The sequence below is a fragment of the Triturus cristatus genome, chromosome 10 (genome assembly GCF_964204655.1).
Source record: "Triturus cristatus chromosome 10, aTriCri1.1, whole genome shotgun sequence".
Classification (NCBI taxonomy): Eukaryota; Metazoa; Chordata; class Amphibia; order Caudata; family Salamandridae; genus Triturus; species Triturus cristatus.
The window spans coordinates 755,544,927-755,569,882 of record NC_140593.1 but is presented as its reverse complement, the minus strand read 5'-3'; the positions used below and the strand labels follow the sequence as shown (position 1 = coordinate 755,569,882).

General features: G+C 43.3%; 1 protein-coding gene across 2 annotated transcripts in view; it reads right to left on the bottom strand.

Moving 5' to 3' along the window:
• Nucleotides 1-24,956, bottom strand: part of ALG1 (ALG1 chitobiosyldiphosphodolichol beta-mannosyltransferase) — a 236,930-nt gene that overhangs the window by 142,013 nt on the left and 69,961 nt on the right. For both annotated transcript variants that reach the window (XM_085628273.1, XM_085628274.1), the window contains exons 4-5: nucleotides 23,659-23,807; nucleotides 18,015-18,104 (exon numbers count right to left, since the gene is read on the bottom strand). In XM_085628273.1, the coding sequence (XP_085484399.1) occupies nucleotides 18,015-18,104; nucleotides 23,659-23,807 (239 nt within the window). The remainder of the gene's footprint in view (nucleotides 1-18,014; nucleotides 18,105-23,658; nucleotides 23,808-24,956) is intronic.

Here is a 24,956-nt window from a genome sequence, read left to right as displayed (position 1 = left end):
AGGACGGGGAACAACGTACGGTGTCCAAAGCAGTTCTCATCTGGAAGCGTTAGAGGGGGGCAACGGGAAGACAAAGCATGGAACACACCTCACACCATCCCGCAGAATGTGTGGCTAGGGGGACAAAGCAATATCGACCTCTAATGGCAGGGGCGGGGTGCAGATACGTCCACGATATAAATTCCATGGACCCCATACCTTAGTCCATTTCCCTGGCTTGCCTCTCGCCACATACACCGTCTTTTCCCTGAACATACACCAGTCCATATTCTCCTTCCATACCTCGATCGTGGGCGGCCTCGGGGAGCCCCATAGCTGTGCAATGTTACGCTTAGCCACCATGTACCCCAAGGTCACCCACTGCGTCTGTGCCGCATTACAATCATTCGGTTCCCAGATATTCAACAAACACCTCCTAGCCTCTGGCAACAGAGCAACGTGCATGACCTCCTCCATTACGGTGTGGATATTGTTCCAAAATCGCACAACCTCCGAACATTCCCATAAGATATGAAGAAAGGTACCCGGCAGGCCACATCCACGCTTACACAGTCCATCCATCGAGTAACCCATACGCAGCAAACCGGGCCCCGTGCAATACACTCTATGAAGGATCTTCAGCTGTACGAATCGTAGGCGGTCCGGGATCGCCACCTCTTTCGGGGAGGCCACCGCCGATACCCAGTCCTCATCGTCCAGTTCCAGGCCATCGCCCGTCCATGCCTCCCGCAGACGGAGCAGCAAGTCCGCGCGGTCATTAATGATTTTCTTATAAATCAGAGAAATAGTGCTGTCGGGCACGTAGCCATCAAACACTCTATCCTCCAGTGGGGAATACTCGGGGATAGCAGCAATGTCCGGAAAAACCGAACACAGCGCATGGTAGACTTGCGCATATCGGAAGTACTCTCTATCGTTTAATTTATATTCAGTTTTAAGCATTTCAAACGTTTTGAAAGACCCCTTCGCCCAAAGATCACCCACCTTACATATACCAATCATATCCCATTTCTCAAAGCCTTTCGATCTCCACAAACAGCCCAGCCGCCCAGAGGCATACAACGGCGTCGCCCGAGTCAAGCGATCCCTCCACCCCATCGCAGCATTCGCCGCGTGCCACACACGTACCGCAACCTGCGTGGGTCCTGTCAACCGCGTGTCCGGGGTCACCGAGTACAGCGCCCTATTATAATCCCCACCCGGAAGCAGAAATGTATCCATCTCGAAGGCCGGATTCAAGGCAGGACCGTATATCCCGTGGTTCACCGCCGTCAACTGAGACGCCCAATAGTATCGTTTAATATTGGGGAGGGCGACCCCCCCATCGTACCAAGGGAGCGTCAACTTGGCGAGAGCAATCCGCGGCTGCCCATCCCAAAACAGTTGGCGCTCAAGACCCTCCACCTCCCGGAAATAACGGGCTGGCACGGCATCTAGAGTATTTCTGCAAAGCATACAAGAAGCGAGGTAGCGACATCATTTTAAACAATGCCACCCGTCCGAGCGGCGAGAGCGGAAGTCGTCGCCACCTCGAGACGTCGGCCTTCAATCGCTGGAGGGGAGGGAGAAGGTTTCGCTCATAGCGGACCGCGGGATCCAGAGAGATAAAGATTCCCAAATATTTGAACCCCAGGGTAGCAATCTGGATAGGGCAATCCCGTGGCAGGAGGGGGGCCTCACCAGAGAGGACGTAAACACACGACTTGGCCCAGTTGATGACCAGGCCAGAGTTGCGACCAAAGGAATTCAGTACGTCCACCAATACAATTAGCGACTGTCGGGGAGAGCTGAGATACAGAAGGATGTCATCCGCGTAAAGGGAGACACGGTCTTCAAACTCGCGTCCATCTAATGCCTCGCAACGACGGCTCCCAACGCAACCAGGCGGCGAGAGGCTCCAAAGAAAGTGCAAAGAGAAGGGGTGATAACGGACATCCCTGCCGCGTACCTCTCCCTAGTGCGAAGGGAGCTGACACCCTACCATTCACCACCACCTGAGCCAGTGGGTCAGCATATAGTAATTTTACCCAACCAATAAACTCAGGGCCGAACCCAAATTTCGCCAACACGGCCCAAATATACGGCCACTCCAAAGTGTCAAACGCCATAGTAGCATCTAAAGATGCCAAGATGGCCGGCTCACGTATAAATTCCGCTCTAGCAAGCACGCCGTGCAACCGCCTCAAATTTAGAGCGGTATTCCGATGGGGTATAAAACCGGACTGATCCTGATGAATCAAGTCGCCCACGACCCGAACCAGTCGATTAGCCAATACCTTAGCCAGAATTTTGGGTTCTGCGTTCAACAGCGAAATGGGCCTATAGGAGGCGCAGCGATCTCGCGGCTTCCCCTCTTTGTGTATCACAACTATATTGGCGAGGCGTTGGTCAGGGGGAGGAAGCCCGCCGCACGTGCCGCGAAAAACATGTCCCGAAGATACGGCGCTATCTTATCGGGATGCAACTTATATAGTTCGATGGGAAGACCATTAGGACCCACAGCTTTACCCGATGCGATCGAGCGAGTGGCCAGAGCGATCTCATCTGACGACAACTTCGCCTCCATCAATACTGCATCAGCCTCCGATAGGGTTGGCAATGCAATGTCTCTAAGCAACAGATGAGAATCCTCCTCCGAACGCACTGAAACCGGAGAGTATACCCCGCGGAAATAAGCCGCGAAGCAGTCAACGATCTCCACCGGGTCAGTCACACGCACTTCATCCATTCTCTCCACAACGGGCACCACCCTGCTCGCTCTCTCCTTCTTATCCAACCAAGCAATCAACTTTCCGGCCTTATCCCCCACATCATACAGTCGTCCTTGCTGCTCTCTACTCATCCCTTTAGCGGCTTCCGTGACTAGCGCTCTATAATCTGATTGTTTGAGGCTGAGAACATGCAATTTCTCATCAGTAACTCCCCGCTCCAAGTCCTCCTCCATTTCAGCTATTTCAGTTTCCAGGCGAACCACCTCTGCTCTCTCGCACTTCTTAGCGTGGGAGATAAGGGACAAGGCCTGCCCCCTGATCACCACTTTATAAGCCTCCCATAGGGAGACGGTCGACGACACCGACCCCACATTATCATTAAAGTAGTGATCAGTGGACTTGACCAGTTCCGCGCGGATCTTAGGGTTACGTAGATACCAGGGGCTAATGGGTGCCACTCTCCCCTCTGCCCCAGGGACAACCTTCAGTTGCAAACATATAGGGAAATGGTCAGAAATACCTCGGGCTAAATGACGCACCTCCCCAATCATCCCAGCTTGGATCGCCGGCATAAGCATGTAATCAAGTCTCGAGAGACTCCCATGGGCCCCCGAGTGAAAGGTATATTGCGCCTGTCCCGGGTGCATCAATCTCCAGCAATCTACCAAAGTGTCCAAAAAGCCACCCAACCAGGCCTGAGCCCTAGGGAGATCCCTGGGGGGGTGACGGTCCTCCAACCCGGAGACAACGGCATTAAAGTCACCCCCCAACACCAGAACCCCCCCCAGGGAGTCCCAGGACCAAACGCCCCAAATCAGCAAATGTAGCCGTCTGTAACCCCGGAGGCACATACACAGCCACGAGCGAAACAGTCCTACCCTCCCATCTCCCCACCAGTGCCACATAGCGCCCCCTATCATCGTGAAGCACCTCGTCCACCTCCAATGGGAGAGAGGCCCTAACCAAAATGCCCATTCCCCTAGAGCCAGAAGTGAAACCAGAGTGAGCGGCAAGGCGATAGCCCCTCCTATTTAGGGCATGGAAGGAGTTCCCAATCAAATGTGTCTCCTGCAGGAAAACAATGTCGGGCGAAATCCGTTTCAAAAACTGCAACACCACCCCGCGCTTGATCCTGTCCCCCAGTCCATTCACATTCCACGAAAGGATTCTCAATCCCCTACCCCCCATCCCACTCCCGTGCATGATACCCACATCCCGGAAAGCACAACCCGGATAAGTCAGCAGAGAACTTCACATTGCCTTGCGAAACAAACAAACAATCCCCAACAACCCCCCTCCCCCACAATCCCCAAACCACAACTCCCCCCTCCCTGCACCCCTGCTTGAGCCCAAACAGCCCCCCCAACTTGCAGTGTGCCTGTCGCCCGAAACATATACCACAAAAAGAACCCCAGAAGGAGGAAAGGACCCCAATAAGCTCCCCACAACCCCCAGGCATTTGGAGGGCATATTGTGCCAAACTAGGGTCCAGTTGAGCCAAGGTACAAAACGTCACCAGTCCAGTCCATCACCAGGAACCAAGTTCTAGTCCTGCTCCACCAAATCCTGTCCGCTCTCCGCCATCCGACTGTCTCGATCCTGTCCCCGAGGCAGGGCATCCAACCAGTCTCCAACCGCCTCCGGCCGGTCGAAAAAGTGGGAGCGACCCTGGAACTCAACCCGCAGCCTCGCCGGGAATAACATCGCATATTTCAGCTCCATGTCCCTCAAGCGCCGTTTGACGCCCAAAAATCCCAGCCGTTGTTTCTGGACCGCTTGCGTGAAGTCCGGGTAAAAGCTGACATTGGAGTTCTCAAACTTCAGCGGCCCAGCCACCCTCGACGCCTGTAGGATAGCATCCCTATCCCGAAAGTTAAAGAGTTGGGCGATTATAGGCCGCGGGGGAGCACCCACCTTGGGCGCACCACCCGGAATTCTGTGGGCCCGCTCCACCGCAAAGAACTTACTCAGTCCCTTGGGCGCGAGACGATTGGTCACCAGATCCTCCACAAAAAGATCCGCAGCAGATTCCTCCGATCTTTCCGGCACTCCAATGATACGAACATTGTTCCGTCTAGCCCTGCTTTCGGAGTCCTCAAGTCGACGGTCCGTCAGGTCACTGGCTAGCCACAACCTACGGACCTCCGTCTGCAGGGCGGCCACGTCCACAGTTAGGCTCGACGCCGCTTGACTCAAGGAGTCGACCCGCTCGTTAGTTTTGGACAGGTCTGCCCTGACCAAATTTACATCGATCAGGACTGCGTCCAGTTTATGAGCCAGGGTATCAAACTGCTGACCCACAGCGGTCTTCATCTCCTCAATGGCGCCCATGACGTCCAGCAGGGTCAATTCTGACGATGGGCCTGAGACCTCCTTAGACCTCTCAGGCGATTTATGCGAGCCACCAGGGGATCCCTTTGCCTGCGCATATCGATCCATGTTATTGACCTGGGTATAGGCACCCCTCCGGGTTGACTTGGGTTTTGACTTGTCTCCGTCTAGTCTCGCCGCCATCGTCCGGAGGCCACCAAGGCTGGCACCCGCCCGCACCAGGAAAAAGGGACCAGGTAGCTAATTCAATTGAACACAGCCGTCGCCGACAGTCAGCCCATGTACAGTCCGAGAGTCAGGCCAGACACTCCGCCGTCCGCGCCCCTCTGAAACACCAAAGTCTCTCAGCCGATATCAGGGAACAAGCTTGAAAACGAAAGTGAAAGTGCGGGGTCCGTGGCAGGTCAAGCCCAGCCAGCCGCGATTGTTCACTTCGTACCCGGGCACTTCACCAGCTCGAGATCGGGACCAAGGCAAGAGCAGGCCGCAAACTTCGGAGTGCAACCATTCCGGTTCCCGGCGTCCGATCTGAATTTGGAAAACGGGTGGCACCTCAGCGCAAGTTCATCTGCAAAAGCCCGTCAAATAAACCAGGATTAAGTCAGGATAGACGTGGGAGGTTGCGGAGGCCCTCGAGAGCCGTAAGCCTACGCGGCCATCTTGGTTGCGCGCTAGGCTCCTCCCTCCCCACCACATTTTTAAGTCCCAAGCACCCCAGTCATTTTGTTTTCTTTGCATTCTAGTTCGTGCAGTCATAAACTTATAGGCAGAACGGCAACTACTGCAAACTATTTAAATTGCATTATCAAGTTAACTGGATTGTGTGCGATTTCGAAATGAAGGGTCTGCTTAACCTTCAAAGTGATTAATCTCAGTCAGAAGAAACCCAACCATCAATTAACGTGTTTCAAATTTTATTTGCACACGCACAAGAGAAGCTTTTTCTAGCGATAATTAAAACTGCATTTTGAAGCAGAGTTTGTTTTCCATGTAGTAACAATTACTCTTCAATTGTTGTCTTTTGCAACTGAAGTATATTCTCGCACGCTGCTTAGCTGCGGACTCATCTGCTCCTCTCATGTGCCCCCTGGTCCCTCACTAGTACCCGTGAAATAAACGTTTTCCACTCCACAAAGGCACAGCACGAGGGAATCTTCATATGTCGCCAGGCTCTTCCTGAGCCATCTGCTTCAGGTGGTTGGATTTATCATCGCTTTGAAGTTTCACCATGGGTTCTGAATGGGAGAGGGGGGCATGGTGATTAAGGGTGGCTCGCTGAGTCCTGTTTTAGAACAGTTATCCTGAGGAAAGTGGGGAGAAGGTTAAGAGGCACGCCTGAAACTAACCAGTTAGATACAAATGTATTAAAACACCACTTTTCACAAATGATAACGAGTTGTGAAAAGGAGGCACGCTAATCACTTGCTGTCAGTTGTTTGCGTCTAGTTAAGACAATGGGGCTGATTACGATGTCAGTCGGAAAGGCTCCGAACGCCATTTGGTTTGTCTGATTTGGGTAGTCCGAATCCGATTTGGAACCTACGTTTCCGACCGACTCGGAAACACATACTGCCGACCAATTACAATAGTCGGAAACCGTTCGGTCGATCTGACTCGGTTGCGATCAGTACTCGGAGAAAACAAGTCGGTCGGAGCCGAATCATACAGGTCTATGGCCCGCGTTTCCGACCGACGCATTACAATGTTGAATTCAGACAGCCTTTCTGAATCGATTTGTCCGGCATGGATCGCTGTCGGAATCTGACTTTGGGGGCCCGTAGCAGGCCCCCCTTCACCGGGGGACCTTAGGTTGGGGCATATGGGGGGTCCCAAGGGTACCCTCTTTCCAACCATGCACAGTGTGGCAGGCACCAAGGGTGCCCTCCACAGGGTGCAAGGTTTTCCACAACCACCCTTTTTTAGGTCGAGCCTAGAACAGCGCATGCGCTGTTGCTCGACATTTAGTATACGGGTTTCCAAAGTGCTACCTACCAGACCTCGCTGGCCTAGCGCTTGCGTTCACGCGAGCGTGCACGTGCGCAGCCGCCAATCACTGCTGTGCGCGCACCACTCGCGTGCTTGCCACACAGCGCGTCCCGTCCTCGCGATCGCGATCACTTTCGCTGTGATCGCGATTACTTTCGCTTTAACGGCCGCGCGACCGTTACTTTTACGGCCGCGCGGCCAATGCTTGTTTTTTATTTTTCCTGCCTATTCATTTAGCACACAACCGTGTCGTTATTTATACAACAAATAACAGCTCATCGAAGGGTCGAAGAGGCTGGAAGATAGCGTTCTTTTGTTAGAAGTAGGTATGTTTGCAGCGATTTAATGTGATGTATCTAATTGGAAGCATGTTAGATGCAGTTAAAATAATTAGAGTATACTATTAACTCATTCTTCGGGAAACCTTTTTTTGTCCGGTCAAATTAGAAGCCAGCACAACGGAATGGCATATGATTTTAGAAACATTTTCCATTCGTAGTGTCTGTTCAAACGTCGGTCGATGGTCTGTGCTCGAATGTCATTACCATCTCGTGGCTGCTCGGTGACCTGGGAAGGCAGTTGCTCAGTCCACTTCAGTTTGACTGCTGTCAGAAATTGACAGCATATTGAATAGCGTGGGCTGAAATGGCAATGACTGAAGGACGAGTTTCAACGCCATCTTTGTGGTAGGCCCACCCCAGCATACTTACTTGTATTCTCGCTGGCTGCGTGTAGATTTACTGGTGGTGCATGCGTTTGAGGCATTTTTTATTTGTTTTACTATGATGCCACCTAACCTACATATAAATACACCACGCACTGATACTTAGTGGCAAGGCGTGATTTAGAAAACTGCGTAAATAATCCAGGGGCACATGAGACTGATAAGATATTACGACCTGATACAAGTGGTCTAATGGAGTGTCTTGAGTTGGTATTTTTGTCATTCAGAGGGATTAATCATGGGTTTGCTACAAATACTGACCCGAGGTTCAGCTTTGGGAAGACCTAGACGTTTTTGAAGAATTGCTCAAAAACTATTAAAATTGAGAGGAAGGCTCGGGGAAAGTGGCCTAATATTGACACAAAAAATCAGTTAAGTTGGCAGCTGTGATTGTGACATTATTGCTAACCACACGTTTGAAAAACATGGTCTTGCTTTTATGGACTTCGGACTAAAACACAAAAATCTAATTGCAGTGCTAAAAGCAAAGCAGTAAACGATTAATTTCTGTATTCAGTGTTTCTACAAGACATAAAATTAAATGCTTGTTGATTCATTGTAATTTTGAGATATGTTAGTCCCTTACACATGGCAAACCAAAGTGTCCAGGGGACACAGAATGATGCACCAAACAGGCAATTGTATATGAGAGTAATTCTCCTCTGGGTGGTGCCAAGACCAACATTGTATTTTAATTAGTAACAGTAGGTAGTGTCGCCTGTTATAGCTAATTTTAAAGTCTACCTTAACTGCACAGCACCTTTTTAATACCAAGAAACTTGAGTTTATCTTCCAGAAGAGGAATATCCTGTTAGAAATTGTAAACAGAAGGCATGTGGAGGCTGTTTGGGAAATTATGGCTTGTGTGGGATCTCATAGCATTGGATCTGGTGGTGATGCTCCAAGCTTGATAGGATCAATTGATAAATATATATTTTTGATAGCAATCCCTGAGGGCACCCACTCACACACAACTAGAGAGGAATGTTTGAGTTGCTTGAACTCTATAAAAGCAGTAAGACACCTGCCCCAACCCAGTTTTACGTTCAAATATGTTTAGGTTCTGCCCCATTGGTTGGACAAGCTAGTAACCTAACCTGAGCAATGACAATTGCTATGGCCCCTTAAGGATAATATTATTGTCCCTTAGTAAAAAAAAAATGAACTGTTTCAAGCTAAAGCAAACAGACAATCAGTCTTCTAGACACTAAGTAAGTTGTTCAGTAAGTGGTTAGTTATCGACTAGAGTCGAAGAGTGGGCCATTTACAATAATATCATTCCCACAAATCAGACAGGTTTTACAAGTGGATTTTTTATCAGGGATCGTTGTTTAGCTATAAAACACAGATTGAAAAATATAGTAAGATCAGAGAGAGGTCATTTTATGCTACCTTTTTAGATCTTGCACACCATTTTGTTTCCCTCATTTATGTGGATGACACCACTCTTACTTTTCAAACATCTAGGGACACTGCAGCTAAAATTTGACCCCAAAGACCAAAACAATTGTATAATTTGAAAAGAAAATGTTGGGTTATTTGAGAACTAGATCTGTTTTGGAAGTGTTTTCCAGACGAAAGGAAAATGCTTAAAATGAAGAAGCAATATTTTCTAAGAGGGTTCCACGAACTTTATGTGGAGTTATCTGCTTTTATTCCAAATATTATAGGTATTGTGTCCTAGACAAATGAGTTCAGGCGTGTGAGAATACAACAGTTTCAGCTTTGCTTTAATGGTGTGGGATTATGGCTGTGACCCTTTCGCTGGAAACAATCAAGAGTAAGTTTGACAGATAGTGTCTGCTTTCCAAAAATTAAGGTTGGAGATGTTGTTCATATTTTTTTGTGCTAGGAATCATGGGCCCCTGGATTTCATTATGATGAAGTGTCAGCAGATTAAAGAGAGTAATCCTACATTTTCTTTGACTAATCCAAATACCCCAAATGTATTACATCTGTTGTTGGTGTCAAAAGGACCTTGATCCTCCTATATGTAGCTCGCACAGGTTTTCAAAATGTGCAGTGTAAACGTAAAAGAATGCTCCAGGGCTCCGTTGTTGATTCATGTCAGGACCTAATGATGGAGATTAAGCTTTTAAATAAATAAATAAAACACAGACTCTGTCATTGATTTGGGATGCAATCTCAAGATTATCCTTTTTGTTCTTTTATAGTGTGCACACATTTCCTTTTTAAGAGGCTTGTTTTATTAGACTTGTACTTGTGCACAGTTTAATAGCTTTGGTGGGCAAGTTTAGGATGAATATGGTGCCACGGGAATCTAGAATTGAAATGGACAACATTCTTGTTTTTGTTTGAAGGAGGATTGCTAAAGAGATGATGCACTTTTACCTGATTTGCCCTTCTGTTGAGAGGTTAGAAGATAATATAAGCACGTTGTGTCGAAGATCAACAGATGGGAGGCTTTCTTATGTTTATGGGAAGCAGTGTGTATGGCATTAGTGTAAGTCGTAGCCAAGTTCGCCTAAGAAGATACCCACGTACAAACTCATAATCTCATAATGTGTTTTTTAAATTAATTTTTTCTAAGATTATTCGGCTTGGTGTATGGGTGACATGTTATTTTATTGTTTAATATATTGTGATTTCCTTTTGCATAACATGATGTATTGTAGTTATTGTGGTTTGACAGTTATGTCTTAATGGAGACATCAGAATAATCTATGTATTACTATATATAATGTCAAAGAGCTAGCCTATATGCCCCTTTGGAGCACATTGTTCAGATAGGTACAGGTACACCTGGTAAACGCAGTGTTGGACCATAAAAGGCAGTAGGTAGTCAGTTGCTAAGGTTGAAGGACAAATATGTTTATTTTATTTTTGCTCTGTGGGGCATTTCAAATTGATCATGGCCCACTCCCACAGTACCCTGTTTCTGTGCTCTAGAGAATGTGTTAGAACTTTTAATGAAAACATTTGTTCAAAGAGCTGATGAATTGGCTAGGCTCTCGTGCATTGACGAAGGTAGCGTTCAGAAACTGGCCCTCTAATTCCAGAAGGGCCATGTCATTATTTTTGCAACGTGTACTTCATATGGCAGTTTGGCATGATGGTACTCTATCTAAAGTTGTTGGTTGGTCCATAGAAGGCATTGTTTTCAGCTGGTTTGTTTTGACCTTTACTCTAGACTACATGACGATTCTAGCAGACGATTTAGGATATAATTCTGTACTTCACTGGCAGCAAGTGAAGTGTTCTTTAAGGCAGGTTTGAGTGTGACATTTTGCTTTTATGGTGCATCATGGATGACTTGTTCACATAAACTCTCAGTAAAAATTTTTGGGAAGACTAATGTTTAAGGAGTCCATGTTGGCCCGCTATAGTGACCTCTGACATGTTTCATATGAGATTAGTCCTCAAGACTAGATTTTAGGCTCTGATGTGGCTTGATACCAGTGCTAGAATCTCCAATGCCAGAGCCTCGAATTTGGTCTGAGCAGTTTTTGGACTACGGAATGAATACAGAAGGTTTATCCTGGTGTCCATATTGTGTATGTGCAGCCACATGCTTCTAGTGCTCATTCTTATTGTCTTGCTGTTGAACTATCAACTAACCAATCTCATTATTTTAGAGAGACTTTTGTATTTGCAACCCGAAAGTGTAGATTTTTCACTCAACATTTCCTATCTTGACAGCTGTGAGCATTGCTGGGATAATGCAAGTATTCACTGATGTAGTCGTTGTACTTCTTTTGTCAACTAAAGACGGGTGCTCAAAACATTATTAACCATGCAAGCTGTAGTATATTCACCACATTCGATGCCGTCCTTCCTTTTCCATCACATGGTTGCACTTAGCCCAGCAGTGTGTACCTCTACACTATTAACCTCCTAATGCGCTTTCAGCAGTCTGAGGTGGCCTTGTGTGCATTTATGTCAATCATCTTAAAAACTGAGCTAAGGAATATCTTTTCAGAAAGATTACATTTACGATTGAAAGCATTTATACTGCTAATAATTTGAAGTGTTTTCTAAAGGAAGTACAATGTAAACAAACATTGGCATAGCCAATAGGTCTCGCCCTTGGGACCTTATAAGTGTTTAGCCATGCAACAGTTGATGTTGTTGCACTAAGGATAGTGCTGCATAACTAAATACTTATAAGGTCCCAAAAGCGAGACCTATTGGCTATGCCAATGCTTGTTTCAATGGGAGCCTGTGTTGTCGGTCGGAAAACAGGCTCCCATTGAAGTCAATGGGAGTCCGACCGAACGGTTTTCAAAAACATTCAAAGACATCAAATGAGGCCCATGTGCGAAAACTTCTTTTGCTTTGCACAAGAATGTTGGCAACAAAAGTAAGCAACACTTGTTTAATAAAAAAATAAGACTGCTTTTTGCTTTGATGTTGGAAGCGGCTGCTTGTTTTCATTTTCTGCAGAGCAAGAAAAGTCATCAATATAATAAAACAGCTTAGAATCACACATCTGCGTAATGATACCGGCCATTTGCTCAAAAAGCAATCCTTGGTTTAATGTTAACAAAGATGTGCCTGACATAAACTGCGCTGCAAATACAATATAATGGATTCCAAAGACCAATGCGGCCGGCACGGCTCATGGGCGGGTCTGAGAGGGGATAGGCGGTGGACGGAGGGGTTGGTGTGCGCAGGTGTCACAATAAAAAAAATGTATCTTTCCGCCGGGTCTCTTCTCCTGCTCTCGTCTTCCAGGAACAGGAAGCACCCTGCACAAAGGCTCCCCTGGCAAATTACAATGCTGCAATGCAGCATTGTGATTGGGCATGTTCTTCATGCAGGCTGTAATGCAGCCTGCATGTAGAACAGGGAAAGTGCGCATGACTGTTTTGACCGGCCTGAGAGTGCCGACCAAACAGTCATTGCGCACTTAGGAATGTTGTACCCTACCCCCCTGCTCTTCAGCCCCTCACGCAAACTGCCGCAACAGGAGGACAAAATAAAATGATAATAACATTACATTATTATCATTAGATTTTTTCCTTTCTTTTCCTGCTTGAAGGCAGTGGTGCAACGCTACTACGCCTTAGCGGAGTAGCCGCCACTGTCGGAGACACTTATGATTTCGCTCTGCCCACCCCCTTCGAATAAATACTTTCCCTCAGTTTGAAAAGGTGAGTGTTCATATCAGATTGACGGAATGCACTTCTAACACCTTACGAGCCTTCATTTATAATGCCCAGGTACATAATAATTTCCAGTTAGCTGTATTACTTAACATATGCACATTTAAAAAATCCCATATGCTCAAATCATTTAGCATGAAGAAGGCCGTGAGTGGTTCGCTGCATAATGACAATTTGAGCTATAAAATGTCATTTATTTAAAAATGGGAAACTACTGTGAGCATAGGGTTGATGGAAGAAATTTAAACTAAATTACCGTAATGTACCCCGAACTGAAGCCGAGTTACGAGGAGAACGATGAGATGAAATCACCGCATTCCTGAATTTCTTAAAGTTTGTCGGAGGAGGAGGGGAAGCCGTGGGCTTTGGGACACGGAGGGAGAAGTGGAGATCGCTCGGAGATGGCTATGAGTGCTTCTCTCCACAATGATAATTTGAGATATAAAATGTAATGGATTTAAAAATGGAAATGCCCGTGAGTAGAAGGTTGATGGAAGACATTTTAAATAAATTACCGCAATGTACCCCACACTGAAGCCAAATTATGAGGAGAAAGACGAGATGAAATCACCGCATTCCTGGATTTCTTCAAGTTTGTCGACGAAGTAGGGGAAGCAGTGGGCTTTGGGACATGGAGGCAGCTGAATGAACAAGCTTTAGTAATGTCACCTTTAGATTCACACTATATAAAACAACATGGAGCACTGAAGTGAGAGTGAGGGGGTTGCACAAAAACACACAGTGCGAGTGCGAATGCCGTGTGTTCAAATCGATCAGCAACATGCACCATATTTACTGGAAAACTCTAATCAAAGAACACACCATCAGAAAAACTTTAATCAAAGACCACACCGTCAGAAGAAGCGCATTTGCTTCAACGTACGTGAAAATCACTTCGGCTGAAGTGCGGTTGTTGAGCAGAACTCTGCGGAGTCTATCTCACACAAGTGGTAGAAAATCTGATGTAGAGTGGTCTATGGGAGTACAGTGTATTCTCAACTCACTGGCTGAGGTTTGGGTCTATTCCAATGAAGTGAGTGTGCTACTAAAGTGACACTGCTAAGGCTATAACCGGCATTACAGGTTTTCTTACTACAGTCTGAAGATGACTGTGGGACTACCAATTTGATGACAGGGAAAGATAGAAGTATGCAAATCTATGAAAGATACAAAACTGGACAACCCTTTCAAATTGAATATCATAGCAAAGATAGACTGCCTGCAATAAATCTTTATGAGCTCACAGAATTTTAAAACCGCAATATTGCATGATTAATTACAATCGATAGGCACACTAGTAATCAAGATATGTAGCTGATTATTTTTATGTTTAATATGGGACATGATCATTCAATTGTGAGGTATTCTTTACTTATTGATTTAATATATGAATAAGTTGCTACCCAAGGTTGAATGAGAGGTCTATTGCTAAGCTTAGTAAAAGTCATCAATTTTAGTTAGGCACCATATTGTTCGGTTGAGGAGCAGCAATCATATGCTTTTTTTTGTAAATTAAAGAAGTTCTTTACCTATTTTTATGTTTTAATACACAATAAATTGTATTTGGGTTTAATGAAATGTATACATATTTCTGAATCTTTAATTATGATGGAAACACCTACCGGTCTTCTTCTAAATTATAAAATACAAGTCTTCACCTGCAGCAATTACATTTATATAGCGCTTACTACCCCTGATAAGGCGTCAAAGCGCTTTTTGGTGAGTAGAACATTACTACTGAACCCAAAAAGGATTAGTGGGGGATTTGTATAGGGACATATAAGTTCATTTGAGCAGTGGACATGCATGTCAGTTAGTTGAATTAAATAGGGTAATGGAGGAATAGAAGATGGAAGAGCCTGGAAAGTGTTATTTTGGTGATCACAGTCGTAAAATTAGGTTTACAAAGAGTCAAAGGAGGGATACAGGAGGGAAGAATTTAGAAAAGGTTGTTAATTAGATCATAGTAGTAAAATTAGGTTAGGGGTGAGCTAAGGAGGGACAGAGGAGGGAAGAGTCTAGAAAGGATTATTTTGGAGATCATAGTAGTAGAATGAGGCTTGGGATGAGTCAGAGAGGAGGTAGAGGATATATTGAGAGAGGTATAGGGTGAGATAGTAGTGCATTAGAGAAAGTCAATGGTTGCTTTTTTTGTTCTTAAGTAGGAGTGAAGTAATACATGTATAGATGCAAAACTACATAAAATAGGGATACATTTATAATGAAAATATTATATTGAGATTTAAAGCTGTATTGTATAAACTCAGACTTTCAAGTATTGCTCTATTTGAAGCGAATTTATTTGTGTATTTTCATAACTTTTTTTATTTTAATTTATATTTTCCTCATTATTTTAATAGTAAAGCACTAGTAGATAAAATAGTTATGAAAATATTTACATATTGTAATAGATAAAACAGAGACCCATAAGCATCTAACCAAATAATTTAGATGAAAACTATGCAGTGACCTATATACAAGTTAAGCATAGAATATATATATCTTTAAGCATAAGTAATATATACATTTGTCAACCAGACCTAAAGAATATCTACATATTTTACTAACCATAGTTATTATACGTATTTGTACAAAGAAATACACATATCTAGATATATACATATAATCAAATTATAAATGTTTACATACACAGAAATATGCTATACATTAGTGTTTGATTAGGATAAGTCACTTTACCTGTAATCCTAGTTCTCTTCCAGTGGTATCCTCATCAAAGTCATAAGCACTGAATATTCCCACCCATGCGCAGCGACCCCCGGGCTGGAATATTCAGTGCTTATGACTATTGATGAGGATCCCGTGGAAGAGAAGGATGATTTACTTACCTATAATCCTAGTTCTCTTCAAGGGTTATCTTCATCAAAGTCATAAGCACTGAATATACCTGCCCATGTGCGGGATAGTCGGTGCTTATGACTATTGATGAGGATCCCCTAAAAAAGAATGGTGGTTATGTAGGAAAGAGTCTACTCTTGAGTAGTCTTCTTAAAATAAGATAGTCATCCGTGCATTTTATGTTTGCAGGTAATGAATTACACAGTTTGGCTGCTTGAACAGACGAAGGTGTAGCACCTATGGGTTTTTTTCTTGTATGGTGGGGTTTTGAGGCAAGGGGCCAATCAAGAGCGGAGGTTCATTTGTTGAATGTGTTAGGTGATTTTATTCCTGATGAAAAGCAGTCCTGTTCCATCTATTGCTTTGCGGGTGATACAAAGCAGCTAGAAGGTGGATCTTCTGGCAACAAGTAACCAATGTTGGCACCTCAAGGCAGGGGATATGTTGGCTTGTGGTTTTACATGTAGGAGTGGTCTGGTAGCAGAGTTCAGAGTCTGTTGTGGTCTTTTCATAGTTGATAAAGAGGATCTGTGGTAGATGCTATTGGTGTAATACAGTTTAGAAAGTACAAGACATAGTAGCATGGACCTTGTGTGGAAATCCCAGGCAGGGGAAGATGCGTTGCAGAGTTTATCTACTTGGGCATTCATTGATAACTTAAAGTCCATGGTAATTCCAAGGTTTCTTACTTTCTTAGATACTTGAGATGGCTCCAGTTCATCCACCAATCAATGGCTTTGAGGCAACTGAAGAATTTTAAGTTTCCAATATCTTCGGGCTTTCCAGCTAAAGAAGTATTTGTGTGTCACCTGGATGTAAGCAGAATTTTATGGATTATTGCTGTTAATGACTTCATGTAGATGCTGAAAAGCATGGGTAATGTGATATTTAGGGACCCCTGATTTCTTGAAGTACGGTTTGGGTGAGTAGGGGGGGAGTATGGATGATATTTGTTGTGTTTTGAAGGTAGGATGTGATTCAGTCAAGAGCAGCTTTGTAGAGTTTTTAGATTAGAGTGTCATGGTCAACTGTGCCGAAGGCAGCTGAGTGGGCCAAGAGAAGTAGTGCAGCAACCCTGTTCTGATCTACTGTGTTTTTAAGGTCATCCCAGATGGCTATTAGGGCAGATTCTGTGCCTCTTCCTGGGTGGAATCCTGTTTGATAGTCTGAAAGTAAGGTGTTATCTTCACTGAATTGTAACATGTGGCGAACGCTGCTCTTCTATCAGTTTGCTCAGTGAAGGTCTATTTGTAATTGGTCTGTAGTTGGCTGGATCTTGCTGGTCCAGGTTAGTTTTCTTTAATAATGGGCATGTGTATGCCTTTTTTAGGTCATGTGGAAAGATTCCTGTAGTCAAGGAATTATTGATGATTCTTCTTACTGGTGTTGCAGCAGAGGTAGTTTTAAAAGAATATTCTTGAAGATTTGTGGTGGACAAGGGTAAGAAGGGCAGCCGGCTGGCCTGCTTGCTTTGTTATATTTGTTTATAGGAATGCAGAGGCTGGGTTAGCCTGAACTAAGTGTCAGGACGGGGCAGGGCGAGCATTGCCATCTTGTGCCGGCCAGCCAAACATGCACATTTTAAAAAGTTCTCTAACCTAGCTGTCTTAGCCAGCTGTGTTAGAGAAAGCGCAGGCCTCCGGTGCTCTTGCGAGAGCCTGCTCTATCTAATCCTGGCACTGCTTTCATGCTGTGAAAGCAGTGCCAGAAAAGGGTAATGCATTTTCCTGCATCTGGAGCTGCTGTGAGGAGAGAAGACACTCAAGGGAGGAGGATGTCTCACTGCAAGATAAAAGGTAACTATTTTTTTTGTGCCCCCACCACCCTCGGTACAATCCAGCTGCCACTGCCTTTCAGCCAACCAAGACAGTTTTTTTTCCAATACTGCCAAACTCTAGCCAATCCTATTCTGGTTAAGTAAGCAGAGCCCTCTTGGAATATCTTGGCATCTCTAGCTTTAAACCTTCTCAACTGCTTGCACAGTGGTTTCTCATCCTCTTACATGGTCTACTCAGCAGTACAGCTCCACACCTATACTAGCCAATTGAATTGCCTTTGATTCCTATGAAGAGAGTAAGCAGGTGTCAAATCCCTTCAAAAAAGCTACCAGAATCCAGATACACAGTCACCTCTTAGGAGCAATAAACATGCCTACCTGCCTGAATTATAAAATACAATTTCTGCTTTTATATTTGCAATAACCATTCGGATTTTCATTTATTCCGAATCTGTAACGATCAACTTAAAATCACAATCCAACAGCGGGCATTTCAGGCTTACTTGATGTTCCATTTCTCCTGCAAATCATCTTTCATTGCATTTGTCACACAAAAGTTGAAGTCGGACAACTGACCAAAGACCTTTTCATACCTGCCAAGGTTACAAAAATGATGTTTAGGTCATGTCAGAGTTGTAATAAGAATAGACAATTTCTAAGGCTTAAATGACTTTCTGCGCATTTACATTATATAATATGGGTGAATTTCATCGCAGCTTTACAGTGAGTAAGAACGCCAGCTACAATCACAAATTAATCAGGCAAAGTTACTCATATATCACAGTAAATCTGTCTTACAAGTCCACAATGTTCTTTCCCATCTATGTGTGATGTGGATCTTAAGCCAATCTGTGGTAGAGCTGTAAACTGTGGCTCAGCAGGTAGGATTCAAGTCACAAATAGTGTGTATTCCTGATTTTATCCAGATTGCTTAATTTTTGCCACAGCTAACAACCAATGCTTATAAAAATAAATATGTGCCCATTCTGTTATCTGGGTCAGGAGAAAAATACTAAGTAGTACTAGTGCTTATCAGCATTTCATTTTCCTACTGGTCCTGATATTGTTGCACTGCAACAAGGTAGCCAACAATATTTCTCTCTAGCTTCCTCAAGGGGGGGGGGGGGGGTTATAAGGGTGTGTCCAGATGCATTGTGATTTAGTAATCACCCTTAAAATGTGTTAATTTCAAGCTAGTGCTACTCTTTATAAAATGAATATAACTATGTACACTAATAAAAAATAAAAAAAAGTTAGTATGTAAGTAACTGTTCAGTCGTTATGCATATATATTATCATATGAGACAGCAAGTGAGAAGACTGTGGGTTTTCCAGAGCCTCTTCAGTGACGCTTCTGTGAGTAGGATGTCCATAAGAGAGCCAGACCAGCATTGGAATATTTGTAACAAGTCCTTCTTGACCTTTTCCCCAATTTCCTACCACAACTTTAGCCCAGTGGCAAGGTAAGTTAATGATTGCGAGCCAACCCCAATCACTCATCCAAATGACTAAAATGTTTACAAAATAAGATAGGTGCATCTCTGAATGGCAGGAGAGGTTATTGATGGTATATAAAAGTAATGGGAAGTGTGTTTATTGACCATCCTCATCAAGATATTGGTAAAAAAATAAACCGGGGTCTTTCAGGTAAGGTTTCTATGCAACGACAAGAGCAGAAGGTGAATTCTAACACAACCTCTTGCAAAGAAATAAAGTAGTCTCCGATGTACAGATCCCAGTCCAACTACATGCCGATGGTCAAAACAAGCACTGATCCTAGTGTAGGGACCGACCACTGCTTTGCAGTCACCATATCCTAACAAAGGACATTATCCCATTTATTATTACTCAAAATTAGCCTTTGGCATCCTGGCGATAAGGTAACATCCTCCTCGTCTAGGTAATATCCTCCTCGTCTAGGTTATATCCTCCTCGTCTAGTGGCAATATACACTTTATGTACCCAGCCTGCATTTGCCTGAATGAAGAGAAACAACTGGAAATCCATAATTACACAAGGAAAAGACAGGATAGGACTGTTGACTACACTATCAGAAGTTCATCATTACAATATGTGTGTAACCATGGGGGGGGGAAATCTACCAAATTTTTCAGGAGCTGAACGTTGAGAAGTTTTCAACCTACACAGATGTACAAAATTAAAATTTAATTCAAACAAAATTAAAGACTGGCAAATACAGATTTTGCCACTAATATGCACTACACCTGAGATCAATGAGCGAGAACTAAGAGTAAATGAATGCGCTTGCTTTCAGAATTTTAATAGTAATTAGAGTAGCAGTATTAATACTTTTCATTTTTAACAGGCACAAATGCAAGAAAAATCAAGCTTCAATGAACACATAAAAAGTAAGTAAACCTCACAAAACATTTTTTAAATAAATACAGTTCACCAATTTAAATTCGGTTTAAGAAAGATGTTGTTCAGCCTATAAAATGCCATAAGAGGTCATTCAGCCTAAATTTAAAAGAATTGAAAACTGGAATGCAGTTGGCAGCAGATCATTCCACAATTTAACTCCACAATTTACGCAGCTTATCCTAAAATGTAACACATTTCCATTTTGGGTCAATCAATGCTGGGTCACTAGAGAAGCATAATTTCTGTGAACAGATCTTGAATTGAATGCAATCTTTCAAATAGTCAAGACCAAGCTAATAAACGAACTTCCACATTAAGGCCAATACCTTTAGCTGAATTAACTCCTTTACTGGAAGACAGTTTGACAAAGACTCATATTTCTTAACACAATTTGAAACAAACAATTACAATTCAACACTGCTCAAGTTATATTAGGACACATTTAGATATAGTGCAGAGCAAAATAGTAGTCTTGAAAAAACTACAGCTGGAAATCAGTAGAATGAGATGGGAAGGCCTTACCAATGATAACACCTTGAAGAGACTGTACAAATAATATTGGGAGAGCTTAGTCAGAGCCATATTTTAAGCATCACTAGATAGGGGCCTTTTCTGTCTGACCTTTTGTACCTTATATAGTACATTGTGCTGTGTTTTCATTTGTCTTTGTATGTGTATAAAGTTGATGTATGTACTGTATTGTATGAATCTCTACTGTTAGGCATCTAATCATGTCTCTCTTCATTATTCAATGGTATTCAGAATGTTTAGCCTTTTATATGTAATGAATGAATATGATTCTACTATCTGTGCTATTGTTTTTATAAAATAAATGAAAGATAAATAATTTTTACATAAAATTAACTTCTGTTTCGGACTGTGGACACATTTATATTTATGGACTTATAGCCTATTTATATCAATCTAGTGGGGGGACTGTACTACTGTTTTTTGATGCTGAGAGCTTAGTCAGAGCCATAATTTAAGCATCACTAGATAGGGATGAATGAAATATTATGCCTAGGCTTCCTCTACTTGAAATGGCTGTGTGTGAATTGCCCTGCTTAGTCAAGCACAACCTTACAGCTAGCAAGCAAGCACCCACAGTTTGGACAGTGGAAGGCTTGTGATAAAGATCCCATTGAATTGAATGTCATCCATAAACATGTTGCACCAGAAGACATTGGATGAAATGAGACAAGCAAAAGGAATCATATAGATGTTAAACAGTAAGGGTAAAACAGAGCCCTGTGGCTTTGCCAAAAAACTGGACCTACGCAGTCAAACTAACTGGCTAAACTAAATACTCTGAATCTAATCCATTAAAAGTGAAAGGGGTAGATCGAGTCAATGGCCAAAGCCCTTTCCCCCATCTCAAGCTCCAATCTTCCTCCTCTGCAATTTTATACTGTTTGCTGTCAAATTCAAATAGCCACATTTTTATAACGTTATACATACTGTAACTGTGCCATATATGTAACAGTGTTTCGGGAAATTTATATTTAACCAAACGCATGGGGCAAAACTTTATTTGCTACATTAAATCTTTATTTGTAAGCCCTATAGACTTTGTTCTTAGGTTGAGTGAAGGTCTGTGGTAAGGTTATCTCAGACAGCTTCTCTTACAATCCAATTTAATTTTACAATTTATTAGCAAAACAAGGCTCTTTTTGGCAACTTTCCAGAACAAGCATCAGCAAAGCTATTAGGCCTTGTGTTTTGCTGTCAATGCAGAGCTTAAGGTTTGCCAAAGCTTTTTGGCGATGATGTTCAGCATTGGCAAAATAAAAAAGTGGCAATGCAATATGGGCATTATCATGCATGAACATATACGCGATATGAAGCTGCAGTCATTTAGCATTTTGTTTTACTATATGTCAGTCAGTCAAGTCACTTTATTCGTTTAATTTAAAAATAAAAGTTTTACTATATGGTTCCGCAATGGCGTACGCACACCTTGTAGTGGTAAATTATACACGCATTGGCAAAGCTAATAGGTCTCGGCAATTCGAGGGCTACTGGTGTTGTCAATGTCTTTTAGCCATGTTGAACAGCGGCACAGCTGCCGTTCAGCATGGCGGAAAGTCATGTAAAGTCGACGCAGCTCAATTATAAATAACCATATTTTGAGACCAAGTCTTTAAAAAATGCACCCTCACTCTCTTTCTCCCTCTCTCTTGTCCTGCCTCCTCCCTTCCACACACAAAACAAGCAGGAGGCCAAGGGAGGGGGATGGAGGAGAGAGCAGAGCAAGCCTTTATGCATACATAGATATCAATGTAGCCGCCTATGAGCTCACAGAAAACAAGTAATCAGGATAAAATAGAACAGTGGAAAATGTTTTACCTAGAGGAGAAACCCCCTTGTTTAGCAAATGAGAACTTCCAATTGAGGTCTGTGTCCAGACTCCCTACAGTTAAGAACCGGAGGGAAAATTTAACAATCCTAAGCATATGGCGACCACTTCAGTTTTTTCACTGAAGTGGCACCAAAGCGCATACACAAACCTAAGACCCAGCGCTGCTCTCTCTGAAAGTGGGAAAGGCAAGGCAGGAGGAGTTTGGCTCATGCCAGATGTATCTTCTGTTTAGCAGACACGAAGGAGGGAAGCGTGAAAAGAGAAATCAAAACAATCTCCATCCACAATACCAACAAAATGGGGAACTGTGCAGTTTTCATGTTTATATTCTGTTGGGTGTAGTCAAATGCGTAATACCAGCTTGCTATTTCGCTGCTTTGCAGATAGTGCAGTTTACAAATTTATACATAGTTCGAAATTAAGCCCGGGTGAGAGGAGACCGAGCTTGTAAAAACAAAGCACTCGTGCGGAAATGCAGCCTTTGTGTGCAAATTCCTAATAAATGCTTTGTTCGAAATGAAACCAGGGTGGGAGCAGACTGCGTTAGTAAAAACATGAGCACATATGTGGAGTGCTCAAACACAAAGGAAAAAGTAGCTCCTAAAATGGGAACAATGGATGGACACCAGTACTTGGTCAATGCTCTGGGGGAGGGCTGAACACAAGAGGCATGACTCATGCATGCCATGGACAAATAGGGACAAAGGCTATGAGAGCAATGATGAAGCGAGCAAATGGTAAGCCTATAGGTGGGCTGAAGCTCACAGATTGAAAACAACATGTTTCTTTGAGAAAGAGCATTGACTGTCTAACTGAGACCTGAAAATATTAAAATGTTTACCACAGCAAATAAGGAAAGAAGAAAAAAAAGTTGAAAAAGGGAGGGGGGAGCAATGATGTAGTGGCCATGGGGGTGGAATGATGTAAGCATAATTGAGCAATGGGAGAAGTGGAAGGTGTTAAGCAACAGAGTAGGAGGGTGGGTGATGTAAAAAAATAAAATAAAAAAAGACAGTTGAGCAGGGCTGGAAGAGCATGTGAAGCAGTAGGTGGGCAAGGGTGGGAGGGAGCAACACAGAGCATGGGATTTTTACTAGGAAGCAGTACATAAAGGAGACAAGGATACACATGCACTCACACGGAGTGCTCAAAGAAAAAGAAAAAAGTAGTTTACTGACTAAAAGGATACAAGTCTTTCGACCAAAAGAATGCTAAATAAGCTATGCACCAGGGTAGGAACAAACACATGAAGAGGAAGAAAAACCATTAAGTATGCAAATGACAATGGCAAGAAATGCAACAAGTGATATGCAATGTACAGTACAAAAAATTGCTGTCAATATTATTGTTGCCAACAATAGGTCTTCAATAACACAGCTAAAAAAAAAAAGTGAAGCCATACTTACCATTTTGCAATTAGCACAATGGGGTGATGTTCCCCATGAGTCAGACCCATAATTGTGTAACCATAATTGTGCCAGTCAATAATCAGTTGGCTCCTTCTTATACGGCAGACAAGCCAAGAGATGGCGATGCTGGGAAGGCCTGGAGGATTCTGTCTTCACAAAATAGACAGAAGCAAACATTTATGAACTGATACTCCCAAAAAAAGATTCAATTTTTTAAAGAAAACAATGCATTTTTACAAGACAAAGCATCTGCTAAACTAATGTATTAATGACACCAATCAACAGACAAGGTCTTTCTAAAAGGTTCTATAATAATTGTGTAGTGTTGCAGAAACCTAGAGAAAATCAAGGCGGGCGTGACAACTGACAATTTGAGATAAGGCCCAGAATGTCCACTATACCTAGTCTTTTATTCCTGTGCAGCAAATATTGTGGAATCACCAATGTCAAGCACCTCCCAACGATATAGTAAACAAAGTTGAACCTCCTCTTACTGATTATATAAAAGCACACCATTTATGTTGATAAATGAATTGGCACTGTATTAGTAGGGAGGCACTTGTAAAAAATGTTATGTTATGTTTATGGTGACTCGGTTATACCTTCACTGTAAATTCTCACCAATTATCAACTTTTGTAAAATGACAGTACTAAAATCTGTTCTATAGCTGCTTGACAGAGGTTTGCAGAAAGAGGTATAAGTTTGAATCAATGCAGACATGTTTCCATCCACTGGGCAGATTGGCATCCTAAACAGCAATCCTTTTGAAAAAGAAGCCACTCTGTGAAATGTTTTCAACTAATGTTTGAGGGACAGGTGGGAACTAAGCTACTGGCAGAGAAAATGAAGACTAAAGGACCGATTTTGAAGTGAGTGGTATTTAAAGAGAAAGCAAAAAAAAGAGAGGTTGAGGGCGGAGGTTTTCCTTATGGCAGTACCGTCACTAGTTTTACCCTCAGAAACATCTGGGCAGCCAACAGGGGATATGGCATCTGAAGCTCCAGTCTATTTAGCGTTGGACCTCCCAACATCATGTCCACTGGCTTTTTCCGGTGCCTGCCTGTCACAACAGGCTGAGTGCAAACAAAGTCCTTCCTGCACGGGACAGAAACCTTCAGCTGGAAGAAGTGCATCGCTTTTAGATTTTCTGAAGAAATTACTTTGCTTTGCGAGTTTGCCTTGAGTAAATAAAAAAAACTTGCTGATCGGTCCACTGCACTAGATTTGGCATTGTGGAAATTGTCCAATCAAAGATGCTCATCTCGGCTGTAACGCTGCTGCCTCCCAAGATCAC